At 42.0% G+C, this 23,112-nt stretch overlaps 1 protein-coding gene across 4 annotated transcripts in view; it reads right to left on the bottom strand.

Moving 5' to 3' along the window:
• The window catches only part of AFF1 (ALF transcription elongation factor 1), a 187,507-nt gene that overhangs the window by 26,746 nt on the left and 137,649 nt on the right, over nt 1–23,112 (bottom strand). For 3 of the 4 annotated variants that reach the window (XM_054989575.1, XM_054989578.1, XM_054989577.1), the window contains 5 exons: nt 22,942–22,978; nt 21,359–21,410; nt 7,524–7,584; nt 7,342–7,379; nt 2,327–2,480 (listed from right to left, as the gene is read on the bottom strand). In XM_054989575.1, coding sequence (XP_054845550.1) covers nt 2,327–2,480; nt 7,342–7,379; nt 7,524–7,584; nt 21,359–21,410; nt 22,942–22,978 — 342 coding nt within the window. The remainder of the gene's footprint in view (nt 1–2,326; nt 2,481–7,341; nt 7,380–7,523; nt 7,585–21,358; nt 21,411–22,941; nt 22,979–23,112) is intronic. The other variant, XM_054989576.1, reaches the window with a different exon arrangement.

Genomic DNA, 23,112 nt, shown 5'->3' with positions numbered 1-23,112 from the left:
ACCCTTGGGATCAAGCTCTAATCCGGGGGCTGAGTTGAATTCCTAAACCCGGTAGCTGTATGACCTAACTACTAGATCCATTCAGACCCAGAAGGAGTGCAGCATGTCGGATCCTAGATTGTAAGAGGCGCTTAAAGCGGGGAGGGATCACTCAGTGGCCTATTTCTCTCAGAGGTGGTAATCCTGCTACAGGGGTCTGCACGTCAAACTGTCATGAGAGAATGTTCCTCCATACAAAACACTGCACATTTCACTTGCAGACTGAAATGGTACGGCCTGAAATGGTACAGCCCTCTTCCAAAGACATGGGCCCATCATAAACCATCTATCCCCAGAGGATACTTTGTATTGGACTAGGTTCTGGGAGAGCTGGGTTCAAATCTCCATTCTGACGTGGCTCACTGGAAAACCTTGGTTCAGTGCCTCTCTTTCAGTCGCACCTTCCATGGAGGGTTGTTGCAAGGATATAATGGAGGAAAAGAGAACTACATATACAGCCCTAAACTCACTGAACGAAATAGCCAGTTGAGTCAAGAACCTTTATTAGGCACTGTAACTAAATAGATAGATCGTAACTCTCACACTCTTCAAGTACCATGGTGCTTTTTCAAGATGGCGGAAGGGCAATCCATTAAAAGAAGCCGTTTTCACTATCTCAGGGTCACCTTCAACATGGCACTAAGCCTGATGCTATGCTAATGACGTGAAAAACACATTTTTATTTCTGAAGCAATTTCAAAACATGTCTGTTTTCAATTAGGGAACTGCGGAGTTTTTTCCGATTTCCCAAGTAGGTCATGGAGGCCTCCAAAATCCAACCAACCAAGCCAAGCAAAACCACACAGAGTCCAGCCACGTCTCAGAAAAGAAAAGGAGGTGCAGGGAAGAATCCTGCCTCTGACTGTTCCAGGCAGAGTCCTGTTGAGATTCTACAGCTCTGGATAAAAATGAATTTCCAAAAATTGCATTATCCAATATTCAAGTGATTATTTAAATACACAGCAAAGTGAACAGGTTTGAATGAAAGGATCAAAACAACTTTTACACGTAGAGAAATCCCCAATCAAAACAGGAAATATCCCGTGTTTAATCTCTGTTCAGCTGCCGTGTTTTTAAAAAGGGAGGCCTGGGGTCAGAAAGGAGATGGGAAAAACTGCACGATCCATATGATCTGCTGCATGCAAATGGTTTTAAAGTCTGGTGACAGCTGCCATGTGGCCACAGGGCCTGGCTCTTTAGGGACATTCTACTCTCATTCTTGCAAATTTCTTATTTAAAAAGTAAATAAATACATGCCAACTGTATCCATTTTACTTAGTGTATTGTAAGTGCCAATCTGTAGGCAGCATTCTACCCAATTGCCCAGAAAACATTCCAATGTTATAAGCGATGATCAACTAGCACCCAGGGAATTTTGCTTAAAATTATATTAAATCAGAAAGCAATCCTAAACAGGTCTACTCAAAATCCTATTCAAGTTTACTCAAAGGGGCTTATTCCTAGGAAAGCGTCCTCAGGATTGCACTGCTAATAAATTTAAAGAACTCTGACCACAGCAGATAACTTTGACTGAAGTTTGGCATGTTTAATATTAACTTACAATAGCCCTCCCCGCAAATTTCTACATATGGGGCATGAAGGAAGTGGTTAACTGAATTTTGTTTCTGGCTTTCATATTGGCTTGGTTCAGATGTCACACAAAAGCAGGCCTTAATTAAACCACCTATGGTTATACAGGAATTGTTCGAATGCAGATCACTCCATGAACCATAGTTAGTTTTTGGTATCATCAAAACAAGATCTCAAGCCATGGTCTCAAGTTGGATTAAAGAATCACAGTTAGCCTTAACTATGGTTTCATGCAATGCACAAACACCAACATTCTGGCTCAATCTGGGCTCGTCCCCTGGGGCCACAATGCAGGCTGGAATATCAACTGGTTTTCTGTGGGGAAGGTAGGTGAAAGGGGGAAGGTGATAAAACCAGCATTTGTTGATGAAACCCCAGGCCCAGGATGACTGTCCATGAGACAAACTATGGTTTCTCAAACTAGCCATCATTCAACATAAACCACGGTTTTGTGTTATAACTAAACGGATTCATATAATGCTGGCATGTGCACTACAGTAATGCGATAGAAGGCAAACTGCTGAGGCTCAAATACAGAGAGGGACAAGGGATGAGTGGAAAAGAACCAAGATTATAAAAAAACAGAGGATAATCTTCTCTGTAAGGACAATTATTGAATTAGCCAAAAGCGCAAGAAGGGGTCCATATTGGCTATCCCCACAGGACAGATCACACATTCAGAATGGGGACACGGTACCTCAGGTGTGGAGGTTCTTGTGGGGGGATCATTTGCTTCACTGTCGCTATCGCTGCTCTCGGAGTCCGAGGAACTGTCTGAGCCGCTTGTGCTCTCAGACTCCGGGCTGCTGGAATGTGCCAATGCCACACTCTCCGGCTGCGATTGTGGGGCACTGCAAGCCAACACCATGAGATAAAATTAGAAACGGAGAAGGATCATCTTTCTCCACCCTCACCCCCTCGACAGGCAGTGACACAACATCACTGGTGTAAAAAAGAAATGTTATGAACCAAACTTAAAATGTTTTGCCATTGTCTCCTGGACAGCAAAATAATTTTTAAGCTATATTTTTATGTCCCCCGCCCAATAAAATTAAACACATTAACATATAATTAAAAATAAACATTATAACCGTATATGAACTTTCAGGTGAATATTAGAGACAGGCTTAAATCTTCTTATGATGTATTGACAGAAGTTTTGAAATGTTTAAAGATATTGTATAATCCCAACAAATAGAGAACATTGATATCTAAAAACAGAAATATATTTCAGCAGATGTTTCTGTTCATGTTTGATTTTTCTATGAAGTTTAAGAAAATTAACCATCTGTTTTGGAAATGCATGGAATATGTTGAGATGCTGACTATTTTCAACTATGGTGAGATCTTAGAGGAAATTTCCCTTTTTTTTAAAAGGGATGAAAATTCTAACCTGCAAATAAATAGTTAGAATTTCATAAACGTTCTGGAAAATCTGTTCGCCTAAGATAAGCACCAACAAAGCAAAGAGGATTAAATGTATTTCCTCCTGTAATCAAGTGGCTTAACGGAAGCAATCCTAAACAAGTCTATTCAGAAATAGGTCCTTTTTATCCAATAAGGCTTACTCCCAGGAAAGAGTTCTCAGGATTTCAAGCAGAACCACAGAGGGGAAGACCAATTTAAGTTCAAAATATGTATACGGTGGGCTTCTTAAAATAAACACTTGTATCTGTACCATCCTGTTTCCATTCTCGTTTCCCCTCACAAATGGTTGCTATGCTCTGGAAATTAAGCAAACCACATTAAGAGCATAGCTCCCTTCACAGCAACTTCCCTTCAAGAATAAATCGTCTGAGCCTTCCCAAACTTAATTAAGGCTCCCTGCTGATCTAGCATTCACCTTCACGGGAATGCATTTGGAATTATTCCTGTTGCTGGCAAACACGTGGGAAAAACACCCGAGATTGGTCAACCATGCAGCATTCTTCTAGAATAATTCCATCTAGAGGATACCAGTGCAAATCTAGGGATCGCTTCCTGAGTAACCCGTAACAGAAAGCAGGGTGAACCTGCCCTTTGGTTTACTCGGGAAGTTCCTGGTTGGCAGCGTGGGGCAAGGAACAAGCAAAACTGAACCCGAGTATTGCTGGCAGTGCCAAGGGGGCTCCTTCTCTCCTCCCTAGCTCACCACCTCCTCCTGCATCACTGGTGCCCCATCCATCATTTCCAGACCAATCCTTGTCAATAGTCCCTACTAGGACACTTAGGGCCAAACTACACATTACGAAGGTTAGCAAGTCACACGTTTGGGATCCCAAATCACTTTCCCCAAAAGTCACATAGCAGCTGCAGGCAAATGAATTGTTTAATGTGCACAAGGGCCCGATTCAGCTGGACTGTGGGGAAAGCAAGTCAGGTCTGGGACTGGACCTGACTTACCAAAAGTCGTAACATATAAGTTGGTCCCTTAGATCAGCTTCTTTCTGGAGCATTTTAATGGTCCCATCCATCCCTGTGTATAATAAGCCTCTACAGTAACTACTGCGCTTTAATGGAGGAACTGCTGCCATGTACCAAGGCTGAGCCAGAGTTCTTAGTCTAAAACACACAGCTATCTCTCTTCTGTGCCCCACCCTGAATGGTCCAGGTTAGCCTGATATCATCAGATCATCTCGGAAGCTAAGCAGGGTCAGCTTGGGTTAGAACTTGGATGGGAGACCATCAATGAAGTCCAGGGTTGCTACACAGAGCCAGGCAATGGCACACCGCCTCCATTCATCTCCTGCCTTGAAAACCTTACAGGGCTGCCATAAGTCAGCTGCAACTGACAGTGCCTTACACACACTCACACAAATGCACACGCACCTACCTCTTCCACACTTCTAGCGGCTATCTCTGTCCACCCGTCCACCCCACCATGTATAAAACACAGAAATTGCATTTGCCATGTAAAATGGGGAACTTCTCTAATATGAAGACAATTCACCTAACACTCTTGTCGGTGGCCATTTCAATTCCAGCAGCACAGGGGAAATAACCCTTTAGTATAACCAGTTGTCAGATAACTGGATCAAGGAGGAGGTGATGTGAAAGACCCTGGAGAGCCACGGCCAGTCTGTGTAGACAATACTGACCTTGATGGACGGATGGCCTGGTTCAGTATAAGGCAGCTTCATGCGTTCTTGTGATTTCTCTCTTTTCCCTTCCTTTTGAATAGGCATTTTCCCCCTATGTCCACCACACTGCTGTGTATTTTGTTGCTTTAAAAGCACACACTTTCCCCCTGGCCGTTCCAAATGTACATCATAAAATGCTGTCTTTCAAAAAAGCAGGATAGAGATCAGCGTTCAGCTCGGGGATTGCTCTCCAAATCATTACTAGTGGTCTGAACTCTGCAAAGGGCATGAGGCCAAAAAGCGAGTCTGTATTTAGAAAGCGTTCATTTTCATTCCATCCTGAGGCTTGCTTGGGAGATGCTGTTTAAACATCACAACCAGGAAGAGCACACACAAAATGTCCGGTGAGGATTTCTGGATAAGGTTATGTGATTCTCACAGTATAGTCCTTTGAGCCTGCAATTTTCCTTGATTTAATCTCGTCACCTCCTTCCTAGCATTTTACAATAGGGAAAGCAGAATGCTACTGGCCTACCGGTGTTTATACCTAAATGCCCTGAACTTGGAGATCAAAACAAGTTAAACTAGCTTTAAAACAGGAGTGGAGCACTTGCATTTCTTGCTAAGGCCAACGTAAACAGATACAGGCTTGGATCCACAGGAGATTTCTGCAGACGGGTTTCTATCTGTGGAGTGCAACTGACCTGCGTCCTGCACCCCTTAAATGCTGCTCCTAGGGGAACCCCCGGAACAGCATGAAAGGTGCCTGAGGCAATCGGTCTACAGAAATCTTCCAGTCCTTAATATGCATTTAAAGAGGACAAATAATTTATTTAGGTGCTTAAGATAAATGTGAGGACTGAGATTTGAATAACTTCCAAAAGGGATCACAGTTGCAATGCTAAACATGGATAATTCCAGGGGTCGAGGGGGAACGCACAGGAACGCAGTTCCGGCAGTTCTCCAAAGAGGTCACATGTCAGGTGGCCCCACCCACCTGACTCACGGCCATTTTGGGCCTGTTTCGGCCTGGAATGGGGCCGAAACGGCCCAGATTGGGCCTCTGACGGGTGGTGGATCACTCTCCTGCTAATCAGTGGCCTGATCCTGACCATTTTGGGCCCCTTTTCAGCCATTCTGGGTCCAATTTCCGCCCTGAATGGCCAGGATTGGGTCCAAAACAGCCAGAACAGATGATGTCAGGGGGTGTGGCATATGCAAATCAGTCATACTAATGACACACTTCCGGTAATGGCAAGAGGCATGGCATATGCTAATGAGTTATCTAATGAGTCATGCTAATGAGTTCCTCCAGCTCTTTTTCTACGAAATGACCCCTGGATAAGTCCAAGAACTGTTAATATAAATTCAAAGGACTAGAATCTCTGGAGTGGCGCTGAGTTAGATTTGGACTGAGGAGACGAGAGTTCAAATCCCACAGCCAGCCATGAAGCTCACTTGGTGATTTTGGACAAGCCATTATCTTTTAGCCTAACCTACCTAATAGGGTTATGGTGAAGTCACCTGCAGGGCAACCTCTGAGTGCATTCTACTCTAAACTCCTGGAAGGTAGCGGGGGAAATCAAATGATGACAACTCTATTCTCAAGTTCCCAGAGGCTGCAAAGAAACTCTTACGATGCTGTACGCAACATCACAGGGTATAGCATGATACTAGAATGGCAGGCTGATGTGGCACACACTATTAGTATGCGTCAGAGGAGTTAGCCGTGTTAGTCTGTAGTTGCAAAACAGTAGAGTCCAGTAGCACCTTTAAGACTAACCAACTTTACTGTAGCATAAGCTTTCGAGAACCACAGCTCTCTTCGTCAGACGCATCTATAGGGTTGAATATCCAAGTTTCAGAATTTAAAGCGACAGGTTGCTGCTCCCTAAGTTGCCTCTACAAACCCGGAAATGTGCACTTTCTCTCCTGGTTTGTGGTATGCACCAATGCCAGCTTTCTCAAAACGCGATCTGTTGTGACTATGTTTTCCAAACCCACTTGAAGGCACATATTCAATCCCAGGTTGATGAAGGACAAGTGGAGATCCTTAGGACAACGTTGTGGACTATTCTAAGTGGGCTCCTCATCTTCCGGCCCATCTCAGCTCCAGGCGGCATTTCCCAGTATCAGGGCCTGAAAAGCTGCTGTTTCTGAAGCTATGAAACAATGAGTTGAACCTCTAATCCTTGCCTGTTTGCAAACCATAACATGCAGTGAACCTGCCTTACATTTTCTAGTCCAGTCCGTCTACAAAGTCTTAAGTTTCTTTATTTAAAAAAAAGTAAAAACAAAGTAGATCCTTTCAAGTATGTTATTACTACTATTCACATTTCTTTCTGTGCTTCTCCCATGAAACTCAGGGAGGCACACTTGAGATTTTCCCTTTTCTCTCAAACCTGCTAAAACTGCTCTGCCCAAAGCCAAGCAAATCAACATACACCATGCAATCTTTTTCATTTTGGGGGGTAGTTTTATCCTGCCTTCCAAATCAGCCTTGCAAGTTACCTGTAAAAAAGTTTTTAGTTGGGCCCACTTTCTCTTTTCACATTTGCCCTGTTCCCACAAGAATTTATGCCACATTAAAACCTCGTATCATGTTTGTTTCCTTCTCTATTACTCTAGTAAGCTCTTGCCAAAGAAACTGTACCTTGGAGGAGTGGATGAGGAAGATGGCTTATCAGAAACCTGAGTATTTAACAAAAAATAAAAAAGAGAGAGAGGGAAAGCAGAAGAGAGGAAGGTTAGTTTAAGTAGCTCAGGAAGGGGAAAAAAAGTCACGAAGATTTAAAAAGGTATTTTTGCAACCTTTATACGTCTATATATACACACACTGACTTGGTCATCTTCGCCGTCTTCGCTATCACTGAGCAAAAGGTCTTCCTGCAGTGTTCTGAAATAAAGAAAGGGGGTAATCAATGCAACTTAAAGGCTTTCAAATGAATCAACGCACCATACTCTCTCCAGAAATCACATGGTCATTTACAGACGAGGTTTAGATCATGTTTCAAAAACTTTAAACCCAACTAGAGTCAATCTGTCGCTCAGGCTTGGGAAACTTTCTGTACTCATCTGAAAACTTCTTTGTGCTCAAGTTTGTGCCTTCTTGTTATTTTTCTTGGAAAATGGTCTGCCCTGAATGCCAGTTTTACTGTGCGGAGGGGGGGGAGGCCAGGCTGAACCATTTCCTCTCCATGATAATAAGGATTTGTGCTTCCTAGAAGCTTTGCCCATAAAAAAAAGAACCAGTGTCATCTAGAGGAGACTCGACGTTTATGACGATTTTGCTAGGTGTTCCTAAATACCTAGAGACGATGTTGCTAGAGTTTTCTAGAGAAGACGATGTTGCCGAGTGTTCTAAAGAGCAATCAGCGTAAAGCTGGCTGTGAAATTAAGGGAGCACTGTGAGTACTAGTCTCACTCACATGCAACTGTTTATGGCTACAGTCATGAGACTTGGGAGGTCCACAGGCTCCTGTTGGGTCCTTAAGGTGCAAAAGTTCAGACAATGAAGACTTCTGGTTTCCAAATCACAGTTTGCTGTGACAAAGAAGCCAAATTATTTTTCCTAAAAATTAAGTGATGATGAACTGTAACTCCAATTTTTGGGCCACTAAAAAGTTTTTCAGATAGTATGCTGATTTTTGAGGGGGGAAAGAGAAAAAGATTAGAAATATACCTCTTGATTTAAGCAGCAAGATCTTCCTTGTTTAAAATCACCACTTACTATCACACCATTCCATCTTTCCCACCCTTCTTACAATTGCAGCATGTTTTAAAAAATAAGGTTTGAAACGCTCCCAGTAATTTAGCCAATGACTCACCTAAGTTTTGCCCTGTTGTATGACTGATATTTTCTCTTTTGATGTTATTTATACTTGCGCTGATTCATCAGTTTCCTAGCTTTATCAGCAATATAAGAGTTCCACTTGTTATATCTGCAATATAATGGCCTACCAATTTGATAAGAACGGGAACGCACTTTTAATTCAAATGTTACGGGGGGTTGATCACTACAAAAGATTTCCATCATGGTGAATAGGTAAATTCTTGGAAGCAATTCACCTGCTACAAGAATATAGTCTAAAATACTGGCTCCTTGGGGAGAGATATAAATAAAGTTAGCTATCTGATCAGATGGTGGCCATGGTTTGATATACTGGGATCCCGAGTCAACTCTGATGTTCAGTGCTCTAATAATTATATTATTTTGAAATTGTTGTTTTCAATAGATGTAGGCTGGCTGGAAGCTGTTGCTAGATTTCTTCCATATGTTTTTAAATGATTTTAGTATTTATTGTTTAATGGACATGTTCTGTTTCTGTTTTATTCATAATCCAACCAACCTACGGTTGAAGGGATTGAAAATGAAATAAATGAAAATATTACCACCGTTCCTCATAAAATCATCAAAATCTCCATTTGATAATTCTATGGACGCTTCTGTAATGCAAATCTGACTTAGCACTGTATGCCAAACTGAGATCTTTTCTTTAAAGAAAAAACACACCTTAAATGGATTTCATTTTTTGCATTTGTTCTAATAATGAAAACCAGAGAAGCTTTGGCCTCTATTCTTCTTCTTGTGCTCAAATAGCTTAATAAAGGCAAATACTGTTCTTCCCCCATTTAAATGTCAGATTTCACTCTGAAATTACATCTAAATGAAGACACGGAAACATGAATACTTCTGGGATGGATACAGGCAGTTGTTTGATATCAAATAATGCTCCCAAAAGCTGAGAAGAGGAAGTGATAGATATCAAATCAAAATAAAATCACAGGAGGAAATGGGGCTGTTAGCCAGGTGATAAGATCTAATGTGTTGAATCCAGCAGTGGATTTCTGCTAATGAAAGGGGGGGGGGAGTTTCCATCATTTCCTCCTTTCTACTGCAAACCTCTCACGCTTATGGTCCTTGCTCCTCCATAAACAGCATTTCACGGGGATATTTTTGCCTGCAATAGGATGGGGGAGGCAAACAGAGTCCTGGTCGGTTGTTTACAATCCCTTCTGTCAGCAAAATTATTGCTGGATTTAGTGTTGCTTCAGATATTCATTTATGCTCAGCTATACAAAAACATTCCTTGCACACAGAAAACTACCATGTCAGGAGGAAAGCATAGCATTTTTTGGTGGTCAAAGAGGACTGCCTCTCCTTTTTCATCAGGCGAAAAGCTGGTTGGATATGTTTGTGTTTCAATAATTTTGCAAATATTTTAAATACTGGATACACTGTAAGGGCAAAACCTCTCTTCCGGACGTGCTCATTTCCTGTATTCAAGGAATGTTTCTGCACTGAGCACTCGTTCACATGAACATAGAATGGAGAAAACTGGCAGAATCAAACCCAATAACATTCCTATTTAAAAATCCACGCTGCTTCCCATAAGGACAGCTTATATTGTGATTTTATGTTACGCACAATATAAGAACAGGCAAACATTTGACAAGTGAAGTTCTCTTTTAATAACCACTGCAAAATGTTTTTCTTGGGCTGCTTCCCCTGTTGAAGGTACACACAGCTTCATTTCCTTGCCCTTCAGTTACGTCACTAAGAAAACAAGAGCTGGTTTGCGAGGGACTGGAAATGCTGTTAATGAAAAACCCTTTAAAGAGCATATTCTTGGCTCAAGGAAACGGAGTGCTACTCCTTTAGCACTGACAACGCTCTTCCGAGCGTTCAAAGCAAGCATGTTCTCTTGGTAATGGTTGCAGCAAACTTGCACGGTAGGGCTAGTACTCCCATCAGATGGGGTTCGCTTGAAATGCCCGCGCAGCCTGGCACAAGCGGTGGTCTGTTTTAGACACTGTGGAAACATTTAAATGGGTACAAGTTTTAAAGTCCCATGGGGCAGGCTTCCTTAACGCCAGTTTGCAGAACTCAAATCAGATGCGTGAATCTATGGTTCAGAGTTCTGGGCACTTGGTCTCTCTCTCTCACACACATGATGTTGTATTTCCTTCCCACTTCATGAAAAGAAGCCTCTAACACAGCTGAAACATTCAAACTAAACCTATATTGCAAAGCTCACCATAAGCCTCTAGATTCACCTCCAATCACATGGGACAACACTTCTGCCAAACTGACAGCATACTCAAGTACAACGGCTGTCACGGCAATCAGCCTCTTATTAAGCCTCAGTCAATGTAAACACACCCTAATGAAGTTCGGTCCTTCGGCATTTGTGGTGTACAATGGACCCTATTATGTTAAGAAAGAGATCTATCGAGGGATTACAGCAGCATAACCACAATCCCTGAAGGGCAATCCTACAGATACTTCCAGAGGACTAATAAGGAGGTTCTCTGCATGAATGGCCTCTTTCTTCCCAGTTCTACAGCGCAGGCTACACAAAATGACACAGTGGCAAGCACAGGACTTTAAAAAAAAAAAAGATGAAAGCAGGGGCAAATGGGTAACTGCAGTATCCTATCACAAGAGGCCAAAGGTGACTAACAAATCTTTTAAGATCTTAAAAGATTTGAACTTGTGCAAGATATTATATGAAATGATTCTTTCATCTGAATATCCTCTTGTGGCAATTTAAAAGGCGGCAAAAATCATACACACACAGATTCTCAAATCAGGGTCAAAAGATTCTGTTGCTTTAATAGTAACTCTCTATTAGCTTTCTGAGTCCAGGCAATGCACACTATTGAGTATTCAGAGAAGAGAACTGGAAGCAAGCACACACACACACACACACACACACACACACAGCCAAGTCAGGCTGCTGCAATTCCAAGAAATGTTGTGAGCTTCCCTGCATATTATATAGAACGTGATGGTAGAATCTTGGACTGGTCAACTTCAACCCACTCCCCTGCATATTAAGCTCTCAGCATAAAGAAAACGAATCCCAGAGAGAATATAGCCCATAATGTGCTAATTTACTACAAGCAGGGAGGTTTTTTAGAAGTGAAACCACCCCCCTGCAGTATGAAGCTGTGCAATTCAGCACTCTTCCTCCACAACCTACTTATTGTATGTAATGTACAAAACCCCCTATTTAGCAACTCCAAAACGGACTCTGCTTCTCTTACAGCAATTGCATATAACTGGCAATGAATGTGCTTTAGGTACACGGGTTGGTTCCTCCATTTAACTGTGAACAAGCAGGAATTTTAGGACATATATTTGTAGGAAACTGTACAATGGAACTGGCCTTTTCTTAGGTCATATCCACCCTTCGTCATCTGCTCTTAAACATCTTAAGAAAGAAGTAATATGGGTTTCTTATCCCATATGCAGATGAACCCTCTTCGAACTATGGCATTAAGTGGGAAGGCTATCTACCCATTACCCAAAGACAACACCATTTATTTTTCCATTATCTTATGAAGGGCTTCTTCTAGAAAGAAAGACAGACAAATTGCCTCTGTTGCCATATTATTAATAGCTACCAGATAAACCTATTAATAATACAGCCAGAACTTTGCAACTGATGGATCGTTCGTAGGAAGGATGGATACTTAAAAGCTTTACAGAGGAGCCAACATTTTATTACCTGGAAACATGGGCAGAACATTTCCTAAACAACGATTCTGAACAAGCACTTGAATGCTGTGGTGGGATTTAAGAGAAAAGGCTAGATTTTTAGCAACGACGTCTTATGCCATACATTTCCATAATGTTTAAGCCTTCTCTTTTAGGGCATCACCCAGTCAAAGGCAAGTATTAGGAAATGTTTAATTCCACCACTGAAATCCATGTAACTTTAATTTGTGTAATTTTGACAGCATCATTGCCCTTAATCTTGGTGGCTTTTTTAAAGCTCTTGCATTTTTAAGCAGCTTTATCCACCGCAGTGCCTCCAGCAACACCACAGAGAGGAAGGGGATAGAGGTTTGGGTTAATTACAAACAGAAGCTGGTCTCATTTCTGAGCTTTGATTGTAAACTTGAATTTTACTGCGTTGTCTTTACCTTGTAATCCTCTTTCTGTATTGTTTATAGTCAGGGTTTTTTTTCCGGGAAAAGAGGTGGTGGAACTCAGTGGGTTGCCCTTGGAGAAAATGGTCACATGGCTGGTGGCCCCGCCCCCTGATCTCCAGACAGAGGGGAGTTGAGATTGCCCTCCGTTCCGCAGCATGGAAGGCAATCTCAACTCCCCTCTGTCTGGAGATCAGGGGGAGGGGCCACCGGCCATGTGACCATTTTCAAGAGGTGCCGGAACTCCGTTCCACCGCGTTCCTGCTGAAAAAAAGCCCTGTTTATAGTACATCTTGCTTTAGATAGCTGGTTGCTGGCATTGTTCCCTAATTCTGCAATCCTAGTCCTATTGGTTCACCAGTTGTCTTACGTTGTCTAATTGCACTGTTTTATATTCTGTAGTCTGCCTTGAGTCTCAGAAAGAAAGGCAGAAAATAAATAAATAAATAAATAAATTGGGTGCATCACTTTGAGCAGACATTAGAAAGGCAGCTCACGCATTTTAGAAAATGAGCTAATGAATTCAAGCAAGCTTTTAGTTTAAGGATACATTTTAAAAGATATTTAGGCCTGCAGGAACTGTGAAAAAGACACACAATCTGCCTTTGAAACCAATACTTAGAAGGAGAAAGGGTATATTTTAAAACGGATTATTTCAAAAAGCAGAAACTTTCACTTAGGCTAATTCTGCACACGTTGGATAATGCACTTTCAATGCACTTTAGCAATCGTTTGAGGTGGATTATTTGTTCCTCACACAAAAAAAATTCGTTCCAAATGATCTATAAAGAGGATTGGAAGTGCATTATCCAACGTGTGCGGAATCACTCTAAGACTAGCTGAGGCTAGAGAGGACCAATGTAAATCGACGGAGTGCACTCTCTCTCTCATTCTCTCTCTCTCTCAGGCACCTCCAGCTGGAGAGAATAAACCTGGCACCTGTTCTTGTAAACAACAAAGCCTGCTTCCATTCCAGCCAAGCCAGGTGCTAAACTTAAGGGCTGAACTCAAGAATGAAAAGCCCTCTGGGAAATCCTCATTCGCTCTGCAAAGCTGCATGTTTAATTTGGGCGCGCACAGATGCAGAGGGATTTGGGCCTCTAATTAGCCGGCACAAGCCCAGCTTGTTTTCTGTCAGCGGCAACGACACGGTGGCTCAAGGTAGATGGAGATTCAGATGTTCATGTGCATTTTGAAACAGAAGAGGAAAGAGAGAGAGAGAGAGAGGCAGCAACGCTGCAGAGAGCAACATTTGAAGGAAAACAAACATGAGACTCAGGCACAAGTCCTGGGTCGCTTACTCCGTTTATATGCTTGGAATTCAAACCCAGGCTGTTTCTTCCATATTACTGTGGAGTGACAGAGCGATCTTGTTAACTGCAGGTAAAGGACTCCTTGACAAGTAAAGGCAAGAAGTTCTCCTACACTGGCTACCACTGTAAGATGACTGGTGCGCAAGCACCCGATAAGGTATGGCCGCATCCAAGCAATGAATAAGTTCTATATTCAGACGTAACAGCAACACTACTTCTGTAGCTCGCTGGAACTGTTATGTCCAATCAGATAACCTTCATTTATTTATTACTTCATTTATATCCTGCCTGCCTCCCCAGTGAGGACCCAAAGTGGCTTATGCTGGTCTTTTCTCCTCCACTTTATCCTCACAATGCTGTAATGTAGGTTAGGAAGGGTGCGTGTGACTGGCCCAAGGTCACCCAGCAAGCTTCCATGGTGGTGGTGGTGGGGGAACAAACCCTATTCTTAAGGACAGTGATCCCTAGTGCAATTTATGAAGGTGCCCTGGTACCCACCGGTGAGTTCCCCGAGACCCGCTTTTTTCTTGAGCCTTGAGAATAATATCCAAAGAGTCTCAAATGGAAAACAAAGACAAGGCGCTATGAACTGATTGACCAGCAAAACTTACCCCAGGCAAGCAAATCAAAGCCATGTGCTCTTGACCGGGACATAGACTCAGGCTTTCTGATGCTTGGACTCTCAGAAGCTTATACCCTAAAAACCTTGTTGGTCTCTAAGATGCCACTGGGCTCAAATCCTCCTGTGTCCAACACAGCTACCTATCTGAAACCTTCTTATGACAGTGAACTTTGAAATCTCTCCCTCCGACTAGGCAGTAAGTAAACCCTCCCCGTTCTTTGTAAACTCTCCCCCAAAGCCTAGAGCCTGTCCTGGTTTTCCTCAGCCTCTTTGGCGCAGGAGGTATTTCACTGGGCCCACGAGGCATTGCCTTTGTGTTTACAGGGAAGATGCTCTTGGAATCAGCTGCTTCCATCGTAGAAAGATGCTTGGCGTGGGTCTGCCCAACGTTTTACGACTGATCCTGATCCACATCATTTAAAGGCTTTAAAGGTCAAAAAAGCAGCAGCTATTAGCATTGTTATTAACAATGGAGTTGATGTAAGATAGGTATAACATGCTCCTATGGGACTGTAGCAACCAAAAGTGGGGCAGGAGCACTGTGATCTAATTTCTGGGCTGTCTTCAAGGGAAGTTCCATGTGGCATGCATTGCCCATAGTCTAATCCAAGAGGAATGAATGATAATGGCTAAATCTATGTTCCACTAGTGGGTGCACTAGTAATCTAGATGAAAAAAGAAACGCCAGACCACAGACAGTATCTGGAATTTCAGAAAGAAAACCAGGTCCTTGAGCACCCCTGAAGTTGTGAACCTAACAGCAATCCCATCCAGAATATGCACTCCTCCAGTCAACTCGTCTACTGACAGTGCAATCCTATGGTGAATTACTCCAGTCTAAGCCCACTGGAGTCAATGGACTTAGACTGGAGTGACTCTCCATACGATTACACTGTGAGTCACCTTAACATCTTCTCACTACTGATTTTGTGTTTATTCACCCTAATTTAGTCCATTGCAGATTCCAGGCACCTAATTCACAGATCTTACCAATGATGAAAAAGAGAAAGCATACAGATAGCACTTTACTCTGTATCTCTGGATCAATTTTGACTGCGGTTTCATGTAGATGCTTTTAAAAAGAGTAAGATCCACAACTGAACTCCAATCATACACACAGACCCCACAACAGGATACCTCCCACATTGAAGAAGAAAAATCTCCCAGAAACAGCTTCCTTGTCTTCAGGTAATATTCTGCAAGGTAATATTCTGAGTCTCAATTTTGAGGGATGGATACCACAGTCTGTGATTTGAAAAGCCACTGCCAGTGCAATTTTAAGCAGAGTTAAACCTTCCTTAAATCACCTGAAGGTCAAAGGATTTACAAGAGCGTAACTCTGCTTATGATGGCACTGTATGAATGCCGTGCAGAGAAATCAACCGGGACAGACACACTTCCTGACGAAGGGCAACTAGTAGGTTAATCAAAGCAGTTTCCATCCTAAAACTGGGGATGAAGCCAGAATGAAATGGATCGAGCTGCATTCAGGAGCATCTGGAGTGGTCCAGCTGCAATCTGCTCAAAAGAGCTTGCCCCACAAAAGGACATTCCAGAATTTATGCAAATCAGACTGATGAACTAAAGGTGCAGTCCTATACATACTTAAAAGTAAAGGCAGTCCCCTGTGCAAGCACCGAGTCATTACTGACCCATAGGGGGATGTTGCATCACGACATTTTCTTGGTAGACTTTTTACAGGGTGGTTTGCCATTGCCTTCCCTAGTCATCTACACTTTACCCCCAGGAAACTGGGTACTCGTTTTACCAACCTCAGAAGGATGGAAGGCTGAGTGAACCTTGAGCCGGCTACCTGAACCCGGCTTCCGCCGGGATCGAACTCAGGTCGTGAGCAGAGCTTGGACTGCAGTACTGCAGCTTACCACTCTGCACCACAGGGCATACTTACTCATGAGTAATTGCAGCCAAGTGCAATGAATAAATCTCCAAAGGATAAGACTGTAAAATGTCTTTTAAACTGAATGACAGCTAAAGTTAAAATTATGATGGAAACTAGCCCTTAGGGGTATTAATATGCACAGAGCACGAATAGACCCTTATGATGAACAGCATATAACAAAATATATCCTGTATCTCAAAGGATACAATACAACACTGCTTAAGTGAACCATCCCTCTCTATTGACACTTCTATTCAAATTGTACAGAGGGAGGCTGGTTGTCTTCACTTATTAGAATGCTTTTGAAAAGCTCCCAGACATGACCCAGTATCTATCAGCACCGTCAACAGATTGGAATAACATTGCAAAAACTAATTTCGTTACTCAACAGGACTTCTGGAAAAATTATCCTAATTAGGCTAAATCAGCAGGTGACCACAGGAGCTGCTGCTGCTAATGGTGAGAACCAGAGAACATTCACTCACACTTTCCCACATAGGTATCACTTTCACACCAACCCCCCCCCCAACAACTCCAAACACACCTCAGCTTATAAAACAGTTGCTTTTGTATGCACACATGTTGATTGTATGCACATGTGTGACTGACAGAATATATATAATTTGGGAAACAGCAAAGGAAACACAAAAAAATTAAATAAAAATATGAGTGTGTCAGGTAAAATTTCAGAAATTCTTCCATTTTTAAAAAAATGTTTCTTATTCTTTATGCCACTCAACAGGACCCAGGCACCTTATGGTAAATTACAGCCAGTTAACAATATGGTATAATAAACACTCTAAAATAAACGTAATAAAAATATTTCAAATATAGCAAGTCTTCAGGCAGGACAGCCCGGACCTGAATAGCCCAGGCAAGCCCGGATCTAGGTATTGGTGTAGACTTAGGACCAAACTACACAAGACATTTATTAATGTGTCAGTTCAGACTTCACATGACCCAAAGAAGGGTATTTCCTTGACCCAATCCTTCCACCAGGTTTATGGTGGTTGAGGCAGACGAATCACCCAACCAGCCCCTCCCAGCAGGGGAGGGGAGATACATCCTGACCTATTTCTAGTAAATCCTAGCCACCCTACCCCGTGTACCTTGAGGATGTTTTGAGATGTGAGGTGTAATGTTTTAGCCTTAGATGTTTTAGCGCAGTATTTTAGTGCAGTTTTATATGATTATATGTTTTTATTATATGTTGTGAATCCGCTCTAAGCCTGCTTGCAGGGAAAGCGGACTATAAATAAAATAAATTTAAAAACTCTTGCGTAGTTTTTCCCCTATAGTGACCAAGAAAAGGGGAGGGCAGAACAGCTGGAGCACTCACCTCTGAAACAAGAGGGAAACCCCTCCACACAAACACAGCCCCCCTCCCCGCCTGCTTCCTTCCCTTTTGCTCTTCCTATCAGCACATCTTCCTCTCCCCCTCCTCAGACCTCCTGGCCACGTATTTTCCTCATACCTACTCACTCTGTCAGGCGACCTCCTCCCAACTTTTAAAAAAAATGCTCTTGGTTTGCAATGTCTGTTCACAAGAAGCAACTGCAGCTTACTATGGGAGGGTCAGGGTGCGTGCAATCCTTTTTTTAAATCTTCCGTATTTTCACGGAAACCTGGGGGTTATCCTAAGTTCACAGAAACATGCTCTAGTGCCACTTAGCATATTTTTTTATCTGCACAGGAAGGTTGCTTATCATTATTAGTTTCAGACAGGCAGCCATGTTGATCTGCAGTAGAACAGCAGAATTTGAGGCCAGTGGCACCTTAGCTCCCTTCTTCAGATATATAGAGGAGAGCCTTGAGCATTTATATCCCAGTCAGGATGCAGGCCAGGTGAAGCAAAGCTGGGAGTCAGGATGTAAAGGTGCAATGCAGCTAGGTTAGATTTCTCCACTCCTCCTTGTGGGATCAGTAAAAATGTTATGTTTATAATGTTTATGTTTTGAAATGATACAGTAAACCAGTAGCAGCATTTTTAAAACAGCAAAAGATCTAACTAATAAAGGTTTCAGATATAGCAACGATCAGGCTGTCTAGGAATATCAAAACACTAAAACAAAACGGGATGGATCCTGTCTAAAACTTCTGTGCAGAAAAAAGCACAAATTTCCCTTCCTCTTTCCACATCCCTGCAGCCTGAAATGCTCTCCCTAAAGTTGCTCTTATAGTACAACAGGCACCCAGGAAAAGCATAAGGGGAGAGTTGCCACTAGAAAGGGGAACGAGTGATAATCCTCCATCCCTTTGTGCCCGTGGATCTTTTCAAAAGGTTTCAACCCATTCTTTTTATTTATTTATAGGAATTTATATCTCAACTCTCCAAACAATACCCTAAAACCATAAAGACAACATAAATTAGCAATATTAAAAAAAGCCATTTAAAAAGCCAGGCCACTAAGGAGACAAACATAAAACGACCACTATACAGCCTAAAACATATCCATAAAACAGCTAAATGTTATTTGACATCAAAACCCACCGTGTATGTGTTGTTAATATAAGGTCAGCTCTTTAGCAGATCTACTTGTTTCCAGGATCATGACTTCTACAGTAATAATATAATACCTACCAGGGTGACTGTGTACTAGAAATACCCAAGCAGAGGATGAATGAAGATTTACTTAACGCAGAAATCAAGGGTGAAAGCACCTGCTGCAAACAGGTATTACAAAATCTGTATCTTACCTTAAGAGCAGAAAGAAAGCTAAAGTCTGCAACAGTGCCAGTGATTTTAATTTTCAAGAAGAAAAACTGTGACTACGTTGCCGAATCCAGCATTTGAAGTTTTACACTAAGATCTTTTTAGGCATTGTTATTTATTTGTTGCTATTTTAATTTTGCTACTTCACACTATTTTTAGGTAGACTGTTTCCAAGAATGTTAGTATTCTCTTGTTTTAATTACTATTGTTACTGCTCTTAATTAGTATTTAATTGATTGCTTGGATCATCTTAAGCTGCCCTGAGTGCTTTAAAAAAAAACAGTAGAAAGTTGGGATACAGTCTTTTGAAATAATAAAAGGATATACTGAATTGCACTTTTAACATTTGGAGAAGGAAGAACTCAGCAATATTTATTTTAATGACAGACAAGGAGAAAGACCAACACTGGGCTCCAGTCCAGACTTCTTCATCTGTCAGATTCTATTTGCTCATCTAATTTGGCCAGAAAAGGGATCCTATTTGTTCTCGCCCCCTACCCCGGTCCCAAATTTCCAAAACAAACTTGCCATGTAATGTGGTGTTGGGGAGATGATAGCACTATTTGGAAAAGAAGCCCCACTGGCCACAATAAAGCTGTTTGCACATTTCCTCAGAATGCAGCCAACTTCAGTCATCTTGCTGGGAACAAATCTTTTACAAGAATATAAAGGTGGCTCCTTTCTCAGAAACCTCTGGGTAGTTTCCTTAGTGGCTGTCTGTCCCTGCCCAGAATTTTCATGCACCATCTCAATGCCCTGGAAACTGGAATGGGCATGTGATCTACCCAGGATAGAATGCATGCCCCAAGACATTTAAGATGTAGTAGCCATAGTACTGAGGTAGCAGCCATAGTACTGAGCTGGCACGGTGTGCATTTGTTTTCATTGATACATGGATTTTTTTGTACTATCAGACAGCCCTTAACTGTTTAGCTGAATTCAAGTCCAGCACATTCCCAACAAGTGGTGGCCAAAAGAACTCAGTTTTGAGATTAACAACTAACCTGCTAAGATATAAACCATGATCCTATGTCCTAGCTCTGTATATGAAAATCAGCATTTCCCTCTGACATTTTATGGAAGCCCCATTCATTTTATGGAGTTCTCTGCACATAACTAGGAATGGTAGCCTTGTTCACACATGCCCTTGATCATGGCTAAATCAAGGCGGTATTTTGTAATTCCAAGTATGTGCCATGTAAGCACAGAATTTCAAACTGGGAAGGGAACCAACTCAACTGTTAATTTAAAATGAAAAGGCACTTTTCACAGGTACAGTTTTCATAGTCATGTGAATATGAAAGATAGGGGGAGCAACATTTGATTTGGGAGGTGCTGTAGCTTAGTGGCAGAGCATCCTCTTAGCATGCAAAAGGTCCCAGGTTCAATCCCCAGCATCTACAGTTAAGGGTCAGGTAATAGGTGATGTAGAAGACCTCTGCTCCAAGACCCCGGAGAGCTGCTGCCAGTCCGAGTAAGCAATACTGATTCTGACGGAGCAGTGTTCAGATTCAGTATAAGGCAGCTTCATGTGTTCACGAGTGAATTCATCATTCCATAGATGTCAATTGACTTTGGTTTGGTGTGGGGCATAAACAGCCACGAAAAGTCTCTAAGTGTCTGTTAAAGCCATTAAGATGCCAAAAGACTGCATTTCTCTTCCCTGCATAACTTCCTGGGTCAGAGAGTACATCTGGTTCCACTTAGTTCATGTGGGTGGAGTGCCCCTTTGCAGTGGGAACGTAGGTAAACAGGAACAGCCATGTGGTTTGCCAATCATGTGATTACTTCCCCCATCACTACTTTGGGCAAAAATAACCTTCCACCTGGGTGGCTCACATGGCTGAAGCGTGCAGTCATTACTGTGACATAGTAGAGGCTTTTTGGCGGCGACCATGTATCAGCTAGGAGAAAAACTCAATCTTCAAATCAATACTCTTCCAACTTCTTTTGGAAGTCGGTTCAACTGCATTACAGGCATTACATTTCACAAATGATCAGTAGTGGAAGCAACATAAAATGTGGCTATTCCTGAAATGCTACAGCAAACTATATTATACTAGAATTCAAAGTTTATGATATCAGCAAGTGATAATTATGTCATATATATTTAAAGCCCTAATTATCCTAACTTCTGTAACTGTTCTTCAAATGCACAAGAAAAAATTAAGTTTAGCTACTTACGACGTTCCTTGCTGAGAAAGAGACAAAGTTTTAGAAGGTGCATCATACTGTTCTGTAAAAAAGAAAAAAGGGGTAATTTTTTTAAGGCTTCGCATGCATCTGTACCTTCAATACGTTTTGTTGTACACTGTTTCTCTCTCCAGTAATTTCATGCATATGATATATCGGATTAAAATCATGGTATACAGCTAGAACATTGCTGAGAGCACTGATCAACAATGGAGGCTAGAAAACAAACCTTGGAGACAGGCAGAATAGAAATGCTTTAAATAAATAAATAAAACAAAATCCCTCCTCTCTGCTTCTAAGTCCTTTTGGTGATACTGAATTTTTCCTCTGTTTACAGAATATAATTTACAGTCTAAGCAGCTGTCACCTGTGGGTTTGGGGGTCCCCCCCCCCTCAAATCTCATCATGAGTCAATTAATCCTGCATACATTTGCCTACGAGAAAAAATTCTAAAGAAAAACGTATTTTGATTTTACATGATATGCATATGCATCTCAGCAGATGTTAACAAGGGGTATTCCTTTTCCGCTTCCTCCACCTTCATATACACACAGGATTTCCCATCTGAAGTTTGCAGTAAGTACTTGTATTGAAAATAAACAAAAAGATTTAAGCATCAGCTGCCTCACTAAATCGGGAACATGTTTTTAGTCAACCTAAACTTTATTCAGCTACATGTTGCAGGCTTATTATTTACGAGTTACTACACTTGATTTCAACATGCTGGACCCTGCACAGATAATGACATTTGAAAATTAGGGCAAGTTGCAAAGAGGGAAATCCCCAGATAGGTAGTAAAATGCATCTTTCTCCTTTAAATCTCAACTGTGGAACATCTCCCCCCAATAAAAAGGGGATGATTGCGGTCTGCACATGTGTTCCGATCACATTATATAAAGTAGCAAAGGCAACCAAAATGCCATATGAAGTTTCCAAGGCTTCGGGTACGATTTGGGGTTGGGGTTATCAATCCAACCAGACACTTCCTGCTGTATCACTGGGGCTTGCCTACACAGTTCCATGCCATCAGGATTCAGTTCATGCCATCAAACATATAGTGTCAGATGAAATACCTGACACTTGGCCAAGGACCCCCATATTCTGCAATGGCACAACAGGAACCACACACCTTGACATCTGTGGAGTTGCCATGGTTACCCAAAACGGCATCCGAACCCTAAGAAAGTCTTCGGCAAGACCGGGAGCCATTTTTGGTTGCTACAGCAACCCAGTGGGATAGAAAGGCCTCAGCTCAACTCAAGCTGGCGAAAACAATAGCAAAGGGGGGAAGCAGGATGGAAAGAGGAAGGGGAAGCAGAGGACCCCTTGCTATTTCTCATAGGTTAATTGCAAGTAATATTTGCAATAGGTATTACATTTGCAAGTAATATTTGCAATAGATATTACATGCACTGGGATCAAGCCTCCCAGGCAACACTGTAAGGTAGCCTTGCCCTCTTTTCAATGAGTTTTTGGGATTTCCTTCCAATTCCTACTGAAATAACAGAGCAGTGGGATGCAGAAGGTTTTTATCCAAGCACCCACAACTGATCGGCTTTATCCATCTTACTTACTCTGGCTCTGAATTACTGATCCAGCATGCTGGGATTCCTAGAAAGAAGGAAAATTGAAGTTGTTTAGCACAGCAAAGCACAGCATAAGAGTAGCACTAGCAACCAAGAAGTCACCTGTTCAAATTTCAGCTCTACTGTGAACTTTCAATGCTCCCATCTGCAATACGGGGA

This window comes from Eublepharis macularius, chromosome 10 (assembly GCF_028583425.1).
Source record: "Eublepharis macularius isolate TG4126 chromosome 10, MPM_Emac_v1.0, whole genome shotgun sequence".
Lineage (NCBI taxonomy): Eukaryota > Metazoa > Chordata > Lepidosauria > Squamata > Eublepharidae > Eublepharis > Eublepharis macularius.
The sequence above is the reverse complement of the archived record's forward strand: the minus strand, read 5'-3'. Positions and strand labels throughout refer to the sequence as shown.